This window comes from Myxine glutinosa, chromosome 1 (assembly GCF_964187855.1).
Source record: "Myxine glutinosa chromosome 1, kmMyxGlut1.1, whole genome shotgun sequence".
In the NCBI taxonomy this organism is placed as follows: domain Eukaryota; kingdom Metazoa; phylum Chordata; class Myxini; order Myxiniformes; family Myxinidae; genus Myxine; species Myxine glutinosa.
The window spans coordinates 65,059,247-65,075,838 of NC_136261.1; the positions used below are offsets into that span (position 1 = coordinate 65,059,247).

Consider the following 16,592-nt stretch of genomic DNA (forward strand, 5'->3'; position numbering starts at 1 on the left):
CGAAAAAGGAGGTGGAGATTTTGAGTTCTGGGAGAACTTCATCCCACCTCCTAAAACCGGCATATGGGGATACCAACCAACGAGAGACGTCAAGACCCCAAATGAACCCCAAGCCGGAGCAGAGGCACCCTGATGGCCTTGGGAATGCAACCGGAAGTAGATGCAAGGGCCACCATTCATGCATGTCCATGGCAGTGCAGCTACCCTGGCATTTTACAAACGCGGATGGATCATCCGCTCAATGTATTACCATTGAGTTCAGGATCCTATATTAACGGGTGCCATGACCTGCAGTATGTCTTTAACCTGCACCCTTCAGAGTGATCAGACTCAGGTTGTGAAACACAGGGCTATTAAAGTTTGCATTAAGTGCTGGGGGTACTAAGTGTCAGGTACATGAATGTAACGATAAACTAACCATCCTCAAAAATGGAACAACTAGCCCCTAACACAGAAGCAAGACAAATATAGAAAGTTTGGCTCTTCACAGTACAAAAAGGGCTGGGATGGGTTATTAGTCTGCTTCAAGACAACAGATAGTACCTTTACCCCCATTTTTGGTTGACTGCCGACCAAGGTTAACAAGCTCGACCCTCCCAGAGGACCCCGTCTTAAGGTGCCGGGGATTTGCCGAAACCATCTGCCTTTAGTAAGAAACAGGGTCGGTAAGAGAAGCCAGGCAGTAGGATTTGGTTGGGCTCTTTGAGGCACTGCGCTATATTTGGGACATTTCAGATGAGATGGAGATGCTCAATCAACCAACCCAATCCCAGCACATTCCCCAACCCATTATGACCACCCTTCTTGAAAAATCTCTTTTCTGTCGAGTTCTGCTTCTAGCTTCTCCCTTGCGAGCAATTGGTACACACCTGGGTGCATGAATGACTGGTACTGCATCCTCTCGGAGTTGGATAGAATGCACTGCACACCTGGCATGCATCCTATCTCTGCAAACAGTGATGGGTGAGTCTTTTGACTCATGGGGCTAACTACAACAAAAAACAAGGCAATTATTTGTGGGTCTGTGTCTGTCTGCATATCATAGGGGAAAAAACCACAAGTGGTCAATCTCTACTAAAGTTTGCATAAGTGCTGGGGGGTACTAAGGGTCAGGTTATGGGCACAACCTCCCCTCTCTCCGTGCACCCCTGGCACTGTGCTCAGAAGGGGGAAAATGGCTTTTGATCTTGCCTCTACATGTGGCACAGTACAAGTGGTTCACTGAACCCTGCTGAAGATGGGGATTAATAGCCACAACCCAAAATACATTTGCTCCAACTCCCCCAATATCTCTCCTTCAATATCTCCAAGACTGCTCCTGTGGTGAGCAGGTGTTTCTAGTGTTAAAAAGTATACAGTTCCTCAATTTTACCTTCATTCATTCTTTCAATATTTGTGGTACAAACAAGATTCTTCCAATACACGCCTCACCGTTTTGTTGTAAATGTTTTTCTGCAGTGAAGCGACAATTGAATTGGTTGCAGGTGGGAATTGGCATTGCAGTGTTTGTACTCCTAGTCATGATCATTGCCATGCTTCTGTTTTGGAACAAGCAGAGAAAGAAAGGTACGAACCCTGCATTGTAAATCATTTTTCTTTCACAATATACATTTACTTTCGGGTTTAATATACAGTATCTGAGGAAGAATCTCGTATTGTTAAATACTCCAACATATATGCTTGTGGACTTTGCTACATTCAGTGCAAATTTATATTGTCCTGTTCATAGCTGGTTACCACCGAGCCATGGACAGATGAGCGAAACCCAGCTTTAATCCCCGAGGTGATCCAATTATGACTGTTCTGACGGTCAGGGACTGAAGAACCACGAAGCGTTTATTCTCACGAACACACGGGTTTATTCCGAACACACCAATAACACAACAAAAACGTAACAGTAATTATTCACAGCAAAATAAGGTGCGGAATGAGAATAAATAAAAGAAGTGCTGAGGTAAAAATGCGACGGCAAGGATTCTCTCACACAGACACAAAGTCACACACAGGGTGAAGTAAGAAAATAAAAGACACGCTCCGGCACTCAGCTGGGCCAAATGGATCCCGTGGCAAGTCAGCAGCCGTTGAAGCCACACAGGCGTGAAGCCTGGAAAATGGTGAACCAAAACCGCACGTCGAGACCGCCGCGGTCGCCCGGGATTGAGGCGAGTGGTGTAGACGGCCCTCTTTCTCTCCAGTCTCAAGGATCCACAATCCTTTTTGAGTGATAACTGGAATAATAGTCCTCCTCTTGGGGAAAGGAAAATACGTCCTGCAGCACCCCTGGGACAGTAGAAAAAGATTCTACACTGGCACACTCAAAACACTCTCTTCTCTCTCGAACCTTCTTTTTCCCCGTTGCTTTTTTGCTCACGCTCTTCCCGCCAACGTTATCGGGCCGCGTCACTCGGGGGAGTGGGGGAGGGGAGGGGTGAGGAGTGGCCTGCCGGCCCTGTTCCCCACCCATCAAACCATTGCAGCTCTGTCTCTCATAGGTGGGTCTTTGCCTTATCATGTCCATTGGAGCGTGAATAGCTTGGTCGGCTGATGTTATAAATGTTACGGATGGCCACAGGGGGTATGACGAAGAAGGGAAATTAACCTTAATCCTTACTACTAAGTAACACGGCATCACCCCCATATGATGCACAATTAAATGCAACCTTAAGCTACATTTTCCCTACTTATTACATCAAAATGCTCCTCCTACATGTCACACGGTCCGGTCCATCCTATTCGTAAGCAATCCCACCTTTACTACGATATTCTCAAACCTCCCCCCATAAACGTAACAATATTCACACTATATAAGATTACAAATCAAACAAGACGTTCAAAATGTTCTCAGAGCATGGCACAATTATCCAAGAAATGCCAACGTTTTATATCTTTCAATATGCAAGTGTATAAATGAATAGTCAAAAGATGTTTCTTTCTTACCAGCTCTAGATACCTCTCTGTTGATAAATTATAGAAAACCCTTGGCTTTTCGTTGACTATTGCTAGTGTCTCCGTCTGAGGACTTCTAACGCCATTAATACATAATTTGTTGATCTTTTAAAAGAAAGTCGACTGTTTGAAAGGCGGTGGACCATGACCTCTTAATTTCTACCTACATCACTGTCGTGGAACTAGAATGGCATTCGGTAGAGCGCATACCTCTGCTCGGCTGAAAAGTTTACATATCATGGGTCAGAATTTGAGAGGACAATAGATGGCAGGTGGTACACTGCTTGTTTGAAGTCCTGGAGGGAAGAGTGCGCAAAACAGCCTGCAGTGTGATTCCATCGATGGGAGAAGCAAGGAATAAAAAAAAGTCGAGGTGTGCAGTAAGCCTGGATTTTGGAAGTTTAATCAGGAGGGGGTTTCTGGAAGAATGCATGCATAATGGTATATATCGGGAGGGTTGGAGGACTGATAGAGAGGAGGGAGCAATGTTGATGAATAGATATTAGAGAAAACAGAGACCAGTATTTTGTCTGCAATGTGACAGCAACAGACCTATTACTTTGGCCTTAATAGGGGAGATTCCAATAGTTTTGAGAGATTTGGAATCCACAGACCGAGTAGAGACAGATGTGATGCTGGAGCACCAGTCCATAGTGGAGAGCAGTACTCCATTGATTGTGCTTTGGACAAAGGCCTTGAAGATTGAGAGTCGCTCTGATTTTCCAATTAAGATTTGGATTGACGTAGGATACCTAGTCTGTGGCTGGCTTTGGCAACCGGCTTTGCTGCTGGGTCGGCCCATGAAAGGTCATGGCTGATGGTGAGACCTGGATGTTCATTAGATTGAACCAAGACCATTTCCTTCACTTATCCTCCTCCAAGAACATCAGTGTGATACAGAAAACAGATTGGCATGGGAAGGTTACCATATTTCGAGTTCTCAGTAAATCTTCAATTATCACAGCTTCCATGTGCGCATTTGTGACTTTCAGATTTGGAAGAAAAGGAAGAAAAGAAGATTTGGAAGAAAAGGGACAAGTAAATGTCAGAAACTAAAACTACAGCAATTACTTATTAATCAATCCTTCAATTACAACGGAAGAGATATAAAATGCTTGCATTGTATGAATTCAGGAAAAGGCAGTGGTGTTGATATTACATGTCCCCAGATTTTCTGAAAAACCCTTTGCCCTAAGTGTAGAAAATAGCTTGCCAAGTTTGTCTCATATTATCTTGGATTATGGGATTGCAAATGTATGACCGAAAGCCAAAGTGATTGCAACCCTAAAACCAGGGAGATATCATTCTCACGTTTGCAATTACCGACCAATAACTCTGCAAAGCTGTAGTTATCAACGGCTTAAGCGATTAATCCTTCTGTGAAGAATTCCTACAGTGGAATATGTTTTGAGTGACACTCAAGCAATCTTTCGCCTAAGCCACAGCACATGTGATCGAAAGCCAAACCATCGCCACTGAAAATGAAAACACTGGGATAAAAAGAAGTCCTTCGACACTGGGATACACAGGATATGCACCCAACCTTCTGAAACAGAAAGTTTCAAGTCGTATTTGACAGCAAATTGAGCTCATGGGGAAATCAGAAAAATGACCAATCGCAGAGATCTGTGCGAGCCCCCAACACTTTTGTCAATGACCTGCTAATCTTATGGTTGGATACATGTTGTTTTCTGGCGCTCCAGAGAGTGGACACACTCTTTACTTTTTGCAATGTTTGTGGAATGATCTGAGGTTGTCTTCGGTTGGATTTGCCTTCCAGGAGAATGCAAGTCGTTTTAAAGCAACTACCTCACCACAGAATTCAGAGTACCAAGAGTAGGAGGATGTATGGTTCAGATAATTGAATAGATGCGATGAATCTGTGCATAAAAGAGAGCAGGTTTCTGGAGAAGAATTCCCAAACTGAATATCAGCGGCGGTGTATATAGTAGACCAGTCCTGAAGTAATTATAAAAAATGTTTTTGTTTATTTTACTGTGAATACGTGAAGCACAAATGTAGAAGCAGGTCACATGTGATGAACCGCAAATACGCGCGGGGTCCGCGAATGTTGAGGATCGATTGTACTTCAAAACTGGAGGTTCTTGGAAGTATTATGACAGGCGATTTGTGTTATACAGTCTTCAAGTACTTCAGTCTTCAAGTTGGTGCAAACACATTCAATTTTAATAAAATAAAGATTGTATATGTCATATTCATGGTTATTAGTAACTAACAGTAAGTTTCCTGTTTGGAATGATTTTCAATTTTGTTTGAATATCAGAAAGGCAAACAGAGGACAAAATCTCACTCTCTGCGCTTGTGCGATTGGGACGAATTCAGAGCCAAAAGCAGACTTGTCTTCCGATTCATGTTCCGATTCATGTTCAAAATATAACATTCAATATTAATAAGTTGTTCCTCGTTCATAAACTCATAAGACAATCAGACAGACGGACGGATGGACGTGAACCAATTGTTTAATGCCGCTTTTCGCTTTGCGTGTGCGGGGTAGAAATCCACCATCAATTCAAACACTAATAAAAAAATACCACTCGGCCCATCCTTCACAAGGAAGTGTTCAAAAACAGCAGCAAGAAACGATGTGAACAAGGTTGGTGCAAACACACAGCCCTGCTTCACGCCCTTCTCAATTGCGAAAGGAGCCGACAGCCTATTATTAATTTTGATGTGACCATTCATATCGTGCAGACTCAAGCAGTCTTTCGCCGAAGCTACAGCACATGTGATCAAGTTCTTGCCACTAACCATCGCCACTGAATGAATCAGTGAGGTATCTGGCCTACCAGTGAGATACAAAGTATGAAATTGTTCAGCCAGACAGAGGTGTACGCTCCGAGTGCCGGTGTAGGAGGATAAAATCACTCCCCAGGATGAAATCACTCCCCCTAGGATTTTAACACTCCCCCTTGCAGGATCAAATGACCCCAGGATTATAACACTCCCCCTATATATTTTGTGATTTAAACAATATTTATTGCATGGTAATGACATACAACCATGACAAAGTTAATGAATATGAACATAAAATGATAAATGAATTTATAAACAGGGCAGAATGATGTCCTTTGTAAATGTCTCTCCCTAAAAATAAAAATACAATGTTTTTCGCATCCCTGTATTAAACTGGGTAAATCAAATAAAGAAAAGTATAAATTTAACATTCAAATAACTATATATTTTGATATTAGAGCATTCGCAGTAATCATTACGATACATTTACGATGTTTTATACGAAAAGATATTTTCATTTCAACATATAATGTCATTTTAAGTTACGTTCAATAACTTTACTTTGCTATAACTTTACTACCCCTAACCCTAACCCTATACATATAGATATGAAATGAAGTACACTGCATGATATAAAAAAACAAAAAAAAAAGCATAATAACTCTCATGTGAATATAAATGAACGGGAGTATTGATTAAATATACGGGGAAAACGGGACTCGTGTCTTCTTTTGTTGTATTGAAATAATGATGGGCTCAAATATAGTACATGTATTCAACAATTTAACATTAAGATCCGACAATATGATGCACATGCTCACACGGTATACACTAAAATACATAGTAAAAGCTCTGTTGATCATTGCAACGATATCTAACATCCTGTGAGTTATATTTCCAAAGTAACTAAATATATCTTTCCATTCTTTCTGGGGGATTGACTTTATCCTAAAGGGGAGTGCTTTGATCCTGGAGGGAGTGTGTTGATCCTGACAGGGGGAGTGATTCTGTCCTAGGATAATTACACTCTAGAGTGTGCCAGTCCTAGGAATAGTTCACTCTAGAGTGTTTTATCCTTGGACAGAATCACTCTAGAGTGAGATTTTAGGGGAGTGAGAGAATCCTGCTACACCGGTCTGGTTACCTCCGCCACCGGAGGTGGGCGGATGTTGTCTTTTTCCCACTGTCTGTTTTGCTGTGAACAGGATATAAAAAAAAAATGGAGGACAGATTCGGACGAAACTTGATGGACAGGTTGCGTTGGTGACAAGGAAGAATTGATTCAATTTTGGTGAAGTTTCGAATCAGCATCCGCATCAGATAATTTAAAAAAAGTTAATCTTCACCAGCGAGTGATTGGGCTAAAACCGATATATGGAGCAATATCTCAAACAGTTATGGAAGGATTTGGACGAAACTTGGTGGACAAGTTGGGTGTGTGACAAGGACGAATCATTGTGATTTTGGTGAAGATCCGAATAGGGATGCGGTCATTTTTGGTGATTTTGTACCCATACGAGAATTATATATATATATATTTCAGTGATTCTTCACCATGAGTGATGGAGTCAAAAACGATACATAGCATGATATTTGAAAAAGTTGTGGATGGATTATGAAAGATGGATGAGGTGGTTAGGGGACAAGAAAAAGCAATTAGATCTTGGTTCAGGTCCGGATCCAGATCCGGCCTATAAGTAGGATACAAAACATAAACTCTTCAGCCTGACAGAAGTATGTGCTCTCCCGATTGCCATTCTAGTTCTTCCTGCCATCACTTTATTTCCCCTTGTATCTTAATTTTACATGCTCAAAACGTTTTTTTCTTTCCGCCAGATGCAAGACAGAATGAAATAAAAACAAATGAAACTCTGAATGGGGGAAATATCCCAGTAAGTATTTTTCTTTTCTTTAATATTTTATCTGATGGGAAAAAATAGTAAATAAAAAACTGCTTGTTCGGATTTTCAGGAGAATGAGGAAGAAGAAGAAGTGCAATACTCCACGGTGCACATCAAGAGTATAACAGCAGAGGCGGTGGAAGATTCCGATGACACAACTGAGTATGCTACACTGAAAAAACGTTAGAAAGAAGTTGCTGAAGCAGGATACGAACAACGCATTTTGTTACTTGGACTTATTGTTTAATAATTTCACGAATTAAATAATGAATCTCATTTATTGGCTGAAAATGTATGAACATTCCATTGGGTGAACACCATGATGATCTTTGCAGAGGCCCTTTTCTTAAGTCAGATGTTATTGTGTAAAGAGATAAGTGTAGTCTTTGATACCTTTTTTCAAATGGTATCCATGGGAATGTCCACACGTGGCTCGCAGACTTCTTCTGCTGTTGTCGTTAACGTAAGGCGCCAAATGGAATTCTCTGATCTCCCCTTCCTGTCCAGGCTGGAGTTCCTCAAGGCAGTGTTCTGGGCACTGTGCTTGTTCTGCTCTTTATGATCTCTCTCACTCACTGGAAAATCCTATCTTTTTGCTGATGACCCCACTCTCTGCCGCTCCATATCTTAACCCTCAGATCGGCAGGCAGCAGCCCCATCACTCCATGCAGACCTGGATAAAATCACAAACCGGGCAAACAAGTGGAACATGTCTTTCAATCCTGACAAATCTCACACTCTCACGATATCTGTCCGAAAAGACCACCTGGACAACCCTCCCATCTACTTTCTCAACAATGCTCTCGAAGAAGTTATGTCACTCAAGCTTTTGGGTCTCACTATCTGCCATGATCTTTCCTGGGAAATCCACATTTCCAAGCTGGCCTCCAAATCCAGTCGCCGACTGGGCATCCTCCATCGTGCGGTCCTTTCTTGGTAATTCTCAGCTCCTCAACACATACAAAGCTTCATCCGCAGCTTGATGGAGTACTGCTCTCCCCTCTGGGCTGGTGCTCCTGCCTCACACCCAGCCCGGCTTCACGCTGTAGAAACCAAAGCTTTTACAATCATTGGCATCTCCCGCGATGAAGCTGATTCTGAGGGCCTTTCACTCTCTCACCACAGGCAGGTTGTGGTCTTTCTGTTTTCTACCGACTCCTCTCCGGCCTAGTTCCCCCTGCTCTCTCTGTGCTCTGTCCCCCAAATATTCCTGCAGGACACAATATCTGCCAGCAACCCTCTTATGGTTAAACTGCCAAAATCGAGAATCTCTGCTCACCTTCACTCTTAGGCTATCAGCTAGGGGGGTCAACCGGTACCAAATTGAGGGAGTAAGGCTAATAATGATTTTTGACAAGGTTTTTACCTCTAGAATAAGAAAATATGTGATAGCAAATTCAACGATGTAGCTAAATGTGTGTTATCACCCATTGATACATTTCAATGGGTGAAATGTATCAATTCATTGATACATTTCCACTATGTCGAAAATACGTGGTGGTGCGATACTTTTTTTCCATGTGTATACTTGCAAATCTACTGAATGCCAGTTATTTTCGTGCGTATTTTGTGCATAAAGTTGTTGCTATGATGGCAGCCATTTTGTGAAATTGGGCACCATATTGGATTCTATCTTCTTGGATTAAAGTTCAGATGATGTATTTCATACTTTAAGAGAGTTGTAAAGTCTTAAACATCTCAAAACGCAATGCTATTTGTTACAAATTCCTACAAGAATATGAAACATGGTGTTTTTAATAGAAAAACATGCATTTTGGCGGCCATTTTGAAAATGAGGTGATAACACCCATTTAGCTACATGGTTGAATTTGCTATCACATATTTTCATATTCTAGGGGTAAAGACCTATCCAAAAATCAATATTAGGCTTACTCCCTCATTTTGGTACCAATGGACCCTATTTTGGGGGTCTGGCTGATGGCCTATCTTTCATTCCCCTTTTTTCCTGCCTCTGGAACAAACTCCCCCACTCCCTTCAATCCCACTCCTCCCTCCAGGTCTTTAAAACAGCTGTTCACCACCATCTCTTATCTTCCCCTTTCCAAAACCTTGATCTTTTCAACTCCCATTAATACACCCCAAATCCACCTTTTTCAAGTTCCGTTTTCTTTCCTGAAATTCCTCGTAGTGCCCATTTGTTTTATCCCATGTACCCCACCCCAGCCCTCTCTTCCTCCACAGATCTCCTGATGTCCATGTTCTCAGCTGGTGTTGTACTTCCCTTTATCTCCCCCTCTTGTTTCCCACTCCCTTTATTATATGTCCTACGTGTTAGCTCTTACACGAGCCTCGACTTATTATACAAAAAAAAGCAAATTCAGTTTGACCAAACCAACAGTGGCCATGCATCGACAGCGGAGCCGCACTCCCAAGCAATGATGCAAACCCATAGGGATGTGCTTCCAGAATAAAGAAAAAAAAGTGGGATTATTGGATGTTTCCTTGTTATAGGTATCATTTTGGTGCCCATCCAAATTTGCCTTGATGGTAATAGGAGTCAACCCTGAGGCATTGCGTGGCATCACAGAGACAGACCTGGCAACACTTGTGCCCAGCTTAACTCACATATTAATATTATGTCCCAAAGGTGGTTATAGACATTTTAGATGTTTGGAGGTAACTTCCACTTCGGTTGGCATATTAATAGACAAAGAAACACACAACCCTTCTCTGGAAAGGATTGACACTTCCTCAAATTTTTGATCGCTTGCACATGTAGCAAAATTTATCCAGTTTCTTCTTCGAGGAGTTTGATTATCAGGTCTTCATTAGCACCTTCAGCCATACGACAGCAATGTTATTTCATGTATCCAACATCAGCTTGTCCAATTGTTTTTAACTACTGTTTCTCCCCTAATCTTAAATGCCAAATGTTAATGTATTGGTCAGTCATCATTAATCCGGTCTCCACAGGAAGTGTCGCCATTTTTATTGGCCCATTAATGAGTAACACATTCGGTTCCTGGAATGAAAGACGGAGTTGTGTCGAAACAGTTGAATTCATCTACTTCTGCTGTGAGGACAGTTGATATAACTCCATATAACTTCAAAGTGAAAAGAAAGTAGCTTAGCTTGGAGCGAAAGAGGTGGCACATTTATATTAGAAAAGCAGTTCACTCCTGTAACAAGATTGTGCATTAAATAAAAATAATTTGCCATTTTAAAGCTTTAATAAAAATGCATCTCTCTCTGAACATCGCGACTATTCACGATCCATTTCCCAACACCGCCTTTGTACTTATCACTCGTTCAACTTGTATACCCTCGAATACAACATGAGTGTGGGGGTGATTCCCTAATATCATTATGTAACTATTTTATTAGGTTGTTTCATCATTTCATGTTATAATTTGGATGAGAAGGTTCATTCAATCTCCCTTGTATACGAGGAATGAAGTCCTTCATCCAGCTTGTTTTGCTTTGAATCATAGAAGTGGAGGTTATTTCGTCGATTTAAAATTAACCGCCGCCGCCTTCCATCTGCTTGATCTGCCTCATTCACAACATCTCAATCACGATGTGTTATAGTTTGTCGCTCCACTGTATAGTAGCTTTGCATTTTGCCAAATGCATCTGCAAGCTTCTCTGGTTTCTGACTGTTACCCTGCACACGCGAAGCGAAAGCAATTGGTTTATGTCCATCTTATCAGTTTATGATTGGGGAATAACATATTTAAATCGAATATTGTATTTTGAATGCGAATCGAAACTTGAATAGTAAGACAAGTCTTTGTTTCACCATACCTTGGCTCTGAATTCGTCCCGGAGTGATAATATTTTTACTCTCCCTGCCTGGGAGTCAAACAAAATAGAAAATCATTCCAAACAAGAAACTTACTGTTTTTAAAGATTGTATAAAGGCCAAAAACAGCAGGCATGTGGAACTCATGTCATGTGTTAGATAGGGTGATGTCATAGATCCTGCGGAAAATGGCGGTAACACCCGAAATTAATTTATTTATATGACTTTTACAATCTTTATTTTATTTGAATTAAATTATATACTTCACGACAGTAGAATACAAATCATCTGTCATAATACTTCCAAGAACTGCCAGTTTTGCAGTGCTTCAATTTCAACAATGGTGCAATTGGGGCGGTGTATAATGATGGTGTTCGAAACTGCTTCTGGTCTACTTCAATAGCATGAAACATCTGGATTTTTAAACGATCGTTAAAATTGTTCTTTTAAAATTGAAGTACTGCATATACCTGAACACTGGGTGGGATATCGTGTTCTATGAACTCTCCGGTTATTTTGAAGTACAAGGAAATTTCCTTTGAATATTGTGAGAGGACAGTTGGTGGGAAGGGGAGATGAAATTGGTACAAAGATGAGTAAAAACCAAAGATTGGCAATGTGTAGAGAGTTGTTCTATTTGATTCAGTGGTTTTTGTTTTACATGTGATGAAAACTGCAAGTTCACAATATTTGAGCAGGAGCACTTTTGCATCACAAACCTTCCTGGGAGTTCCCTGAATCCACCGTCATTGGTTTAATTGAAATCCGTTAATCTTTTCTCAAGTTATAGCACGACAGACAGACAGCTTCCTTTTATCATAGACATACAAAATTGTGATTGTAAACTTCCGGTATATATTTGTTTGTTTCATGCTTCGTCTATTGGATGAGTTTTACAAAGTTTTTCCTTCATGTATCCACATGTGGAAATAAATTCCATTTTATTGTATATTTTACATTGTGTTTTGTCAGTTGTTCCTGTTCTGTGAAAATATGCTTATGAAAATATTGATTGACTGGTAAAAGCCCGCCAAAAATGACGTGTTGGAACAGTTTTTGACAGTCCAGCTCCAGCCCCGTGAGCATGCTGAAGTCTGAAGCCTGGGCCTAGTGCCAGGTGTGCTTGTATCTTCTTTATTTATTAGACATCCTACAGACATAAATTGACACACTCAGTTTACTCTGCACGGCGCGTTGTACATCACATGCAGGAAATTTCACCACCCTGCACCTTGTATTTATTGTTATAAAAAAACAAAAACGCTTCTGGACACAAACCTTGAGGCTCAGTTTGCAAGCCATCGTCTACATTCCAATAGAAGAGACATAATTACTCTTCTTTTGAGTCTTCAGAGTCGTCGGGGTCTTTTGGGTGCTCAGGGTCTTTTGCATCCTTGGGAATTTTTTGCGTCCTCTGGATCTTTTGGTTTCTCGGGGTCTTTTGGGTATTTTGGGTCGTTAGTGTATTTTGGGTCTTCGGGTTCTTTGGGTTCTTTTTTGGTCTTCTGGGTCTTTTCAATCTTTGGAGTTTTTATGGTCTTTGGGGTCTTTTAATGGTCTTTGTGATATTTTGGTTCTTCCCAATCTTCAGGGTATTTAAGAGTCTTTGGGTTATTTGGGATCTTTGGGGGGTATTTTGGGTCTTCGTGGTTCTTTTCGTCTTCAGAGTCCTTGGGGTCTTTTGGACTTTTGTGGTCTTTTGGGTTTTCATGGTCATTTGGGTCTTTAACGGTCTTCAAGGTCTTTTGAGTCTTCTGGGTCCTTGGGGTCTTCTGGGTCCTCAGGGTCTTTTGGATCCTTGGGGTCGTTTGGGTGTTTTGGATCCATGGGGTATTTTGGGGCCTCAGAGTCTTTTAGGTGTTTTAGCTGGTGGACACATCGTCCTGTTCAAAGATTTCCCATTAAAACGCCACTCAAATCCCGCCTAAAGCACTACTCAAAGCCTTTAAAACCTACCCTTATGAAGGGGGACAGACATCACACAAATACACAAACACACATTTATTTATTTATTTTTTTATATATATTTTTTGTATACAAGATCGAGGCTCGTGAAAGAGCTAACATTAATCACACAAAAAGACAAACCGACACACAAAACACAAAAAACAAGGGGAGCGGCAGACAAGGTGGGGAGAGAGGGGGAAAGGACACAAAAGAGAGGGGGAAGAGGGGGAAGGACACAAACACAACATTTGAGAGCAGGGACATCGGGAGGACTTGGGGGGAGGTGGGAGAGGATTAAAACATATGAACACTGCAAGGACTCTGGGGTGAATTACCGGGGGTAGAAACGATCAAGGTTTTCGATGGGGGAAGATAAGAGATGGTGGTGAACAGCTGTTTTAAAGACCTGGAGGGAGGAGTGGGATTGAAGGGAGTGGGGGAGTTTGTTCCAGAGGCGGGAGAAAAGGGGAATGAAAGAGTGAAGGTGAGCAGAGAGCCTAGACTTTGGCAGTTTAACCATAAGAGGGTTGCAGGCAGATCTTGTGCGACCTGAAGGAATATTGGGGGGACAGAGCACAGAGAGAGCTGGGGGAGCAAGGCCGGAGAGGAGTCGGTAGAAGACAGAAAGACCACCAACCTGCCTGCGGTGAGTGAGTGAAAGGCCCTCGGCGTTGACTACATCGCAGGAGATTCCAATGATTCTGAAAGCTTTGGCCTCAACAGCGTGAAGCCGAGCAAGGTGTGAGGCAGGAGCACCAGCCCAGAGGGGGGAACAGTATTCCATTCAGCTGCGGATGAAAGCCTTGTATGTGGTGAGGAGCTCAGGTGTGCCAAGGAAGGACTTCGCACGACGGAGGATGCCCAGTCGGCGACTGGCTTTGGAGGCCAGCTTGGAAATGTGGTTTTCCCAAGAAAGATCATGGCAGATAGTGAGACCCAAAAGCTTGAGCGACAGAACTTCTTGGAGAGGATTGTTGAGAAAGTAGATGGGAGGGTTGTCCAGTCGGTCCTTTCGGAGAGACATTGTAAGAGTGTGAGATTTGTCAGGATTGAAAGACATGTTCCACTTGTTTGACCAGTCTGTGATTTTGTCCAGGTCTGCAGAGAGTGAGGAGGCTGCAGACTGCCGATCTGAGGGATGAGGAATGGAGCGACAGAGAGTAGAGTCGTCAGCAAAGAGATAGAGAGGATTTTCAAGAGAGTCAGAGAGATCATTGATGAAGACCAGAAAAAGCACAGGGCCCAGAACACTACCTTCTGGGCCCTGTGCTCTGGGCCATTGTGATTTATATGGTAGATTCTTTGGGAAAATCATGACGTGGCTGTTCCAGTGACCTCATAACGAGATGGAATAGTTTTCCTATTAAAGGTAAGGTCTTTGACCATCTTACAAAACAAACGTGACAACCATTGGAAATATCAACCCAAGTTGCAGTTTATTTTTCAAGGTTAATTTACGTTTGTTGTTTGCATGTATTCAGTTAAAACAATTCCCACGCAACTGATTTAAATTCGGTGACATTCGTCTGAACATTTTCCTTTGTTGTCTGAAATTGGTTCACAACCGTTACATGTCCCATCATTTGGTTGGCCTAACTCTCTTGTCCATATTGTCTCTGCATTGCTATCATCCGGCATTTATAAGATTCGTTTTTCTTTCCAATTTGGTCAGAGTTCACATCAAAACAGTTGAAGGAATCTTTGCTATTCCGTTTAAGGAATCTTCACCTTCACATCAAAACCTTTGCTTTTCATGCAAGAGAAACTGTGATGTTGTGGCGGACACGATGGCTCGCTGGCGCGATGACATCATTCCGCGCACCAGGAGGGTGTCGGCCACGCCTACCCCTCAGGATATACACGGGGCTCACAGCCCCGAGCACGGCAGTGCTATAGTTTGATCCGTGGAATAAAGACACTTGTGGTTACATCGTTGTTGCTTCCTTTATTGGCAAAACAAGTCGTGCGCATAGCACCGCACTACATTGGTGACCTCGACTAGTTCAGCCGACGCTGAACTACAGAACGCGCCATGACGAGCAGCAACGCGGTAGCGGTGAAACTCCCCAAGTTTTGGGAGGCTCAGGCGGAGATATGGTTCATGCAGGCCGAAGCCCAGTTTCAGCTTTGTGGCATAACGGCGGACGAGACGCGCTATTTCCACGTCATCGCTGCCCTCGGGCAAGGCACAGCCGCCCGAGTCGTGTCCGTCCTGTGGAACCCACTGGCCGACCACAGGTACGAGGCGCTCAAGCGTCGCCTCATCGCCACGTTCGGCCTCACAGAGGACGAACGGGCCGACCATCTCCTGGACCTCCCCGACCTCGGCGACACGCGACCATCGGTCCCAATGGATCACATGCTGTCGCTACTGGGGGACAAAGCACCGGATTTTTTAAATTCCGGGCGCTCTTTTTACGCCAGCTGCCGGCACAGGTATGCCTCGCGTTGGCCGGTTCCACGATAAAGGAGCCCCGCGTGCTGGCCGTCGAGGCCGACAAGTTTTTCACGGCGTGTGACACGCGGGCGAGCTTCGGTGCGGCCGTCGCGGATCCCGGGGCTGACGCTGATGCTGATGCACCACACCTCGTGGATCTCGAGGCTGATGCACACTGCGTGGATGCCGCCACGCCCCGCCCACCACCACCACGAAAACCGCGGCCTCCGCCTTCGCCGCAAACCTGGTGCTATTTCCACGCCAGGTTTGGCCACAAGGCGAGGAGTTGTCGCCCGCCGTGCTCGTTCGGCAAGTCGGGAAACTGCCAAGCCGGCGCTCGGTAGCGGCCCTGAGCGTCGGCCATTCCGGCAGCCTTCTTTTTATAATGGACACCTTGTCCGGGCGCTGTTTCCTATGCGACACGGGTGCACAGGTGAGCGTTATCCCTGCCTCTACGTCCGACAAGCGAACCGCGGGCCAGGGCCCTGCGTTGCTTGCAGCCAACGGAACACCCATACGCATGTTCAGGAAGCGCTGCCTCTCCCTGCGGTTCGGAGGGCAACGCTTCAAGTGGTCGTTCGTAACCGCCGGAGTGCCCATGGCATTGCTCGGTGCGGACTTCCTCTGTACAAACGGGTTGTTGGTAGACGTAAAGAACAGACGCCTCGTCCAGGCTGAAACGTTCAGCTCGCTTGCTTGCGCGCTGAGCAGCTCGTTGAGCGGCTCACTGAGCGGCTCACCGAGCGGCTCGCCAAGCGGCTTGCTGAGCTGTTCGGTCCCGGCGAGGTTGGTTTGTATGCTCCCGGCAGCGGACGAGTTCACCCGCCTCCTCGCCAGTTTCCCT

The 16,592-nt window shown here is 43.7% G+C and overlaps 1 protein-coding gene across 1 annotated transcript in view; it reads left to right on the forward strand.

The window, feature by feature from the left end:
* Positions 1–12,318, forward strand: part of LOC137424716 (T-cell surface glycoprotein CD4-like) — a 47,023-nt gene extending 34,705 nt beyond the window's left edge. The window contains exons 6-8 of the mRNA XM_078772585.1: positions 1,459–1,566; positions 7,537–7,592; positions 7,672–12,318. Of these exons, the coding sequence (XP_078628711.1) occupies positions 1,459–1,566; positions 7,537–7,592; positions 7,672–7,788 (281 nt within the window). The 3' untranslated portion in view covers positions 7,789–12,318. The remainder of the gene's footprint in view (positions 1–1,458; positions 1,567–7,536; positions 7,593–7,671) is intronic.
* The last annotated feature ends 4,274 nt before the right edge of the window (positions 12,319–16,592 follow it).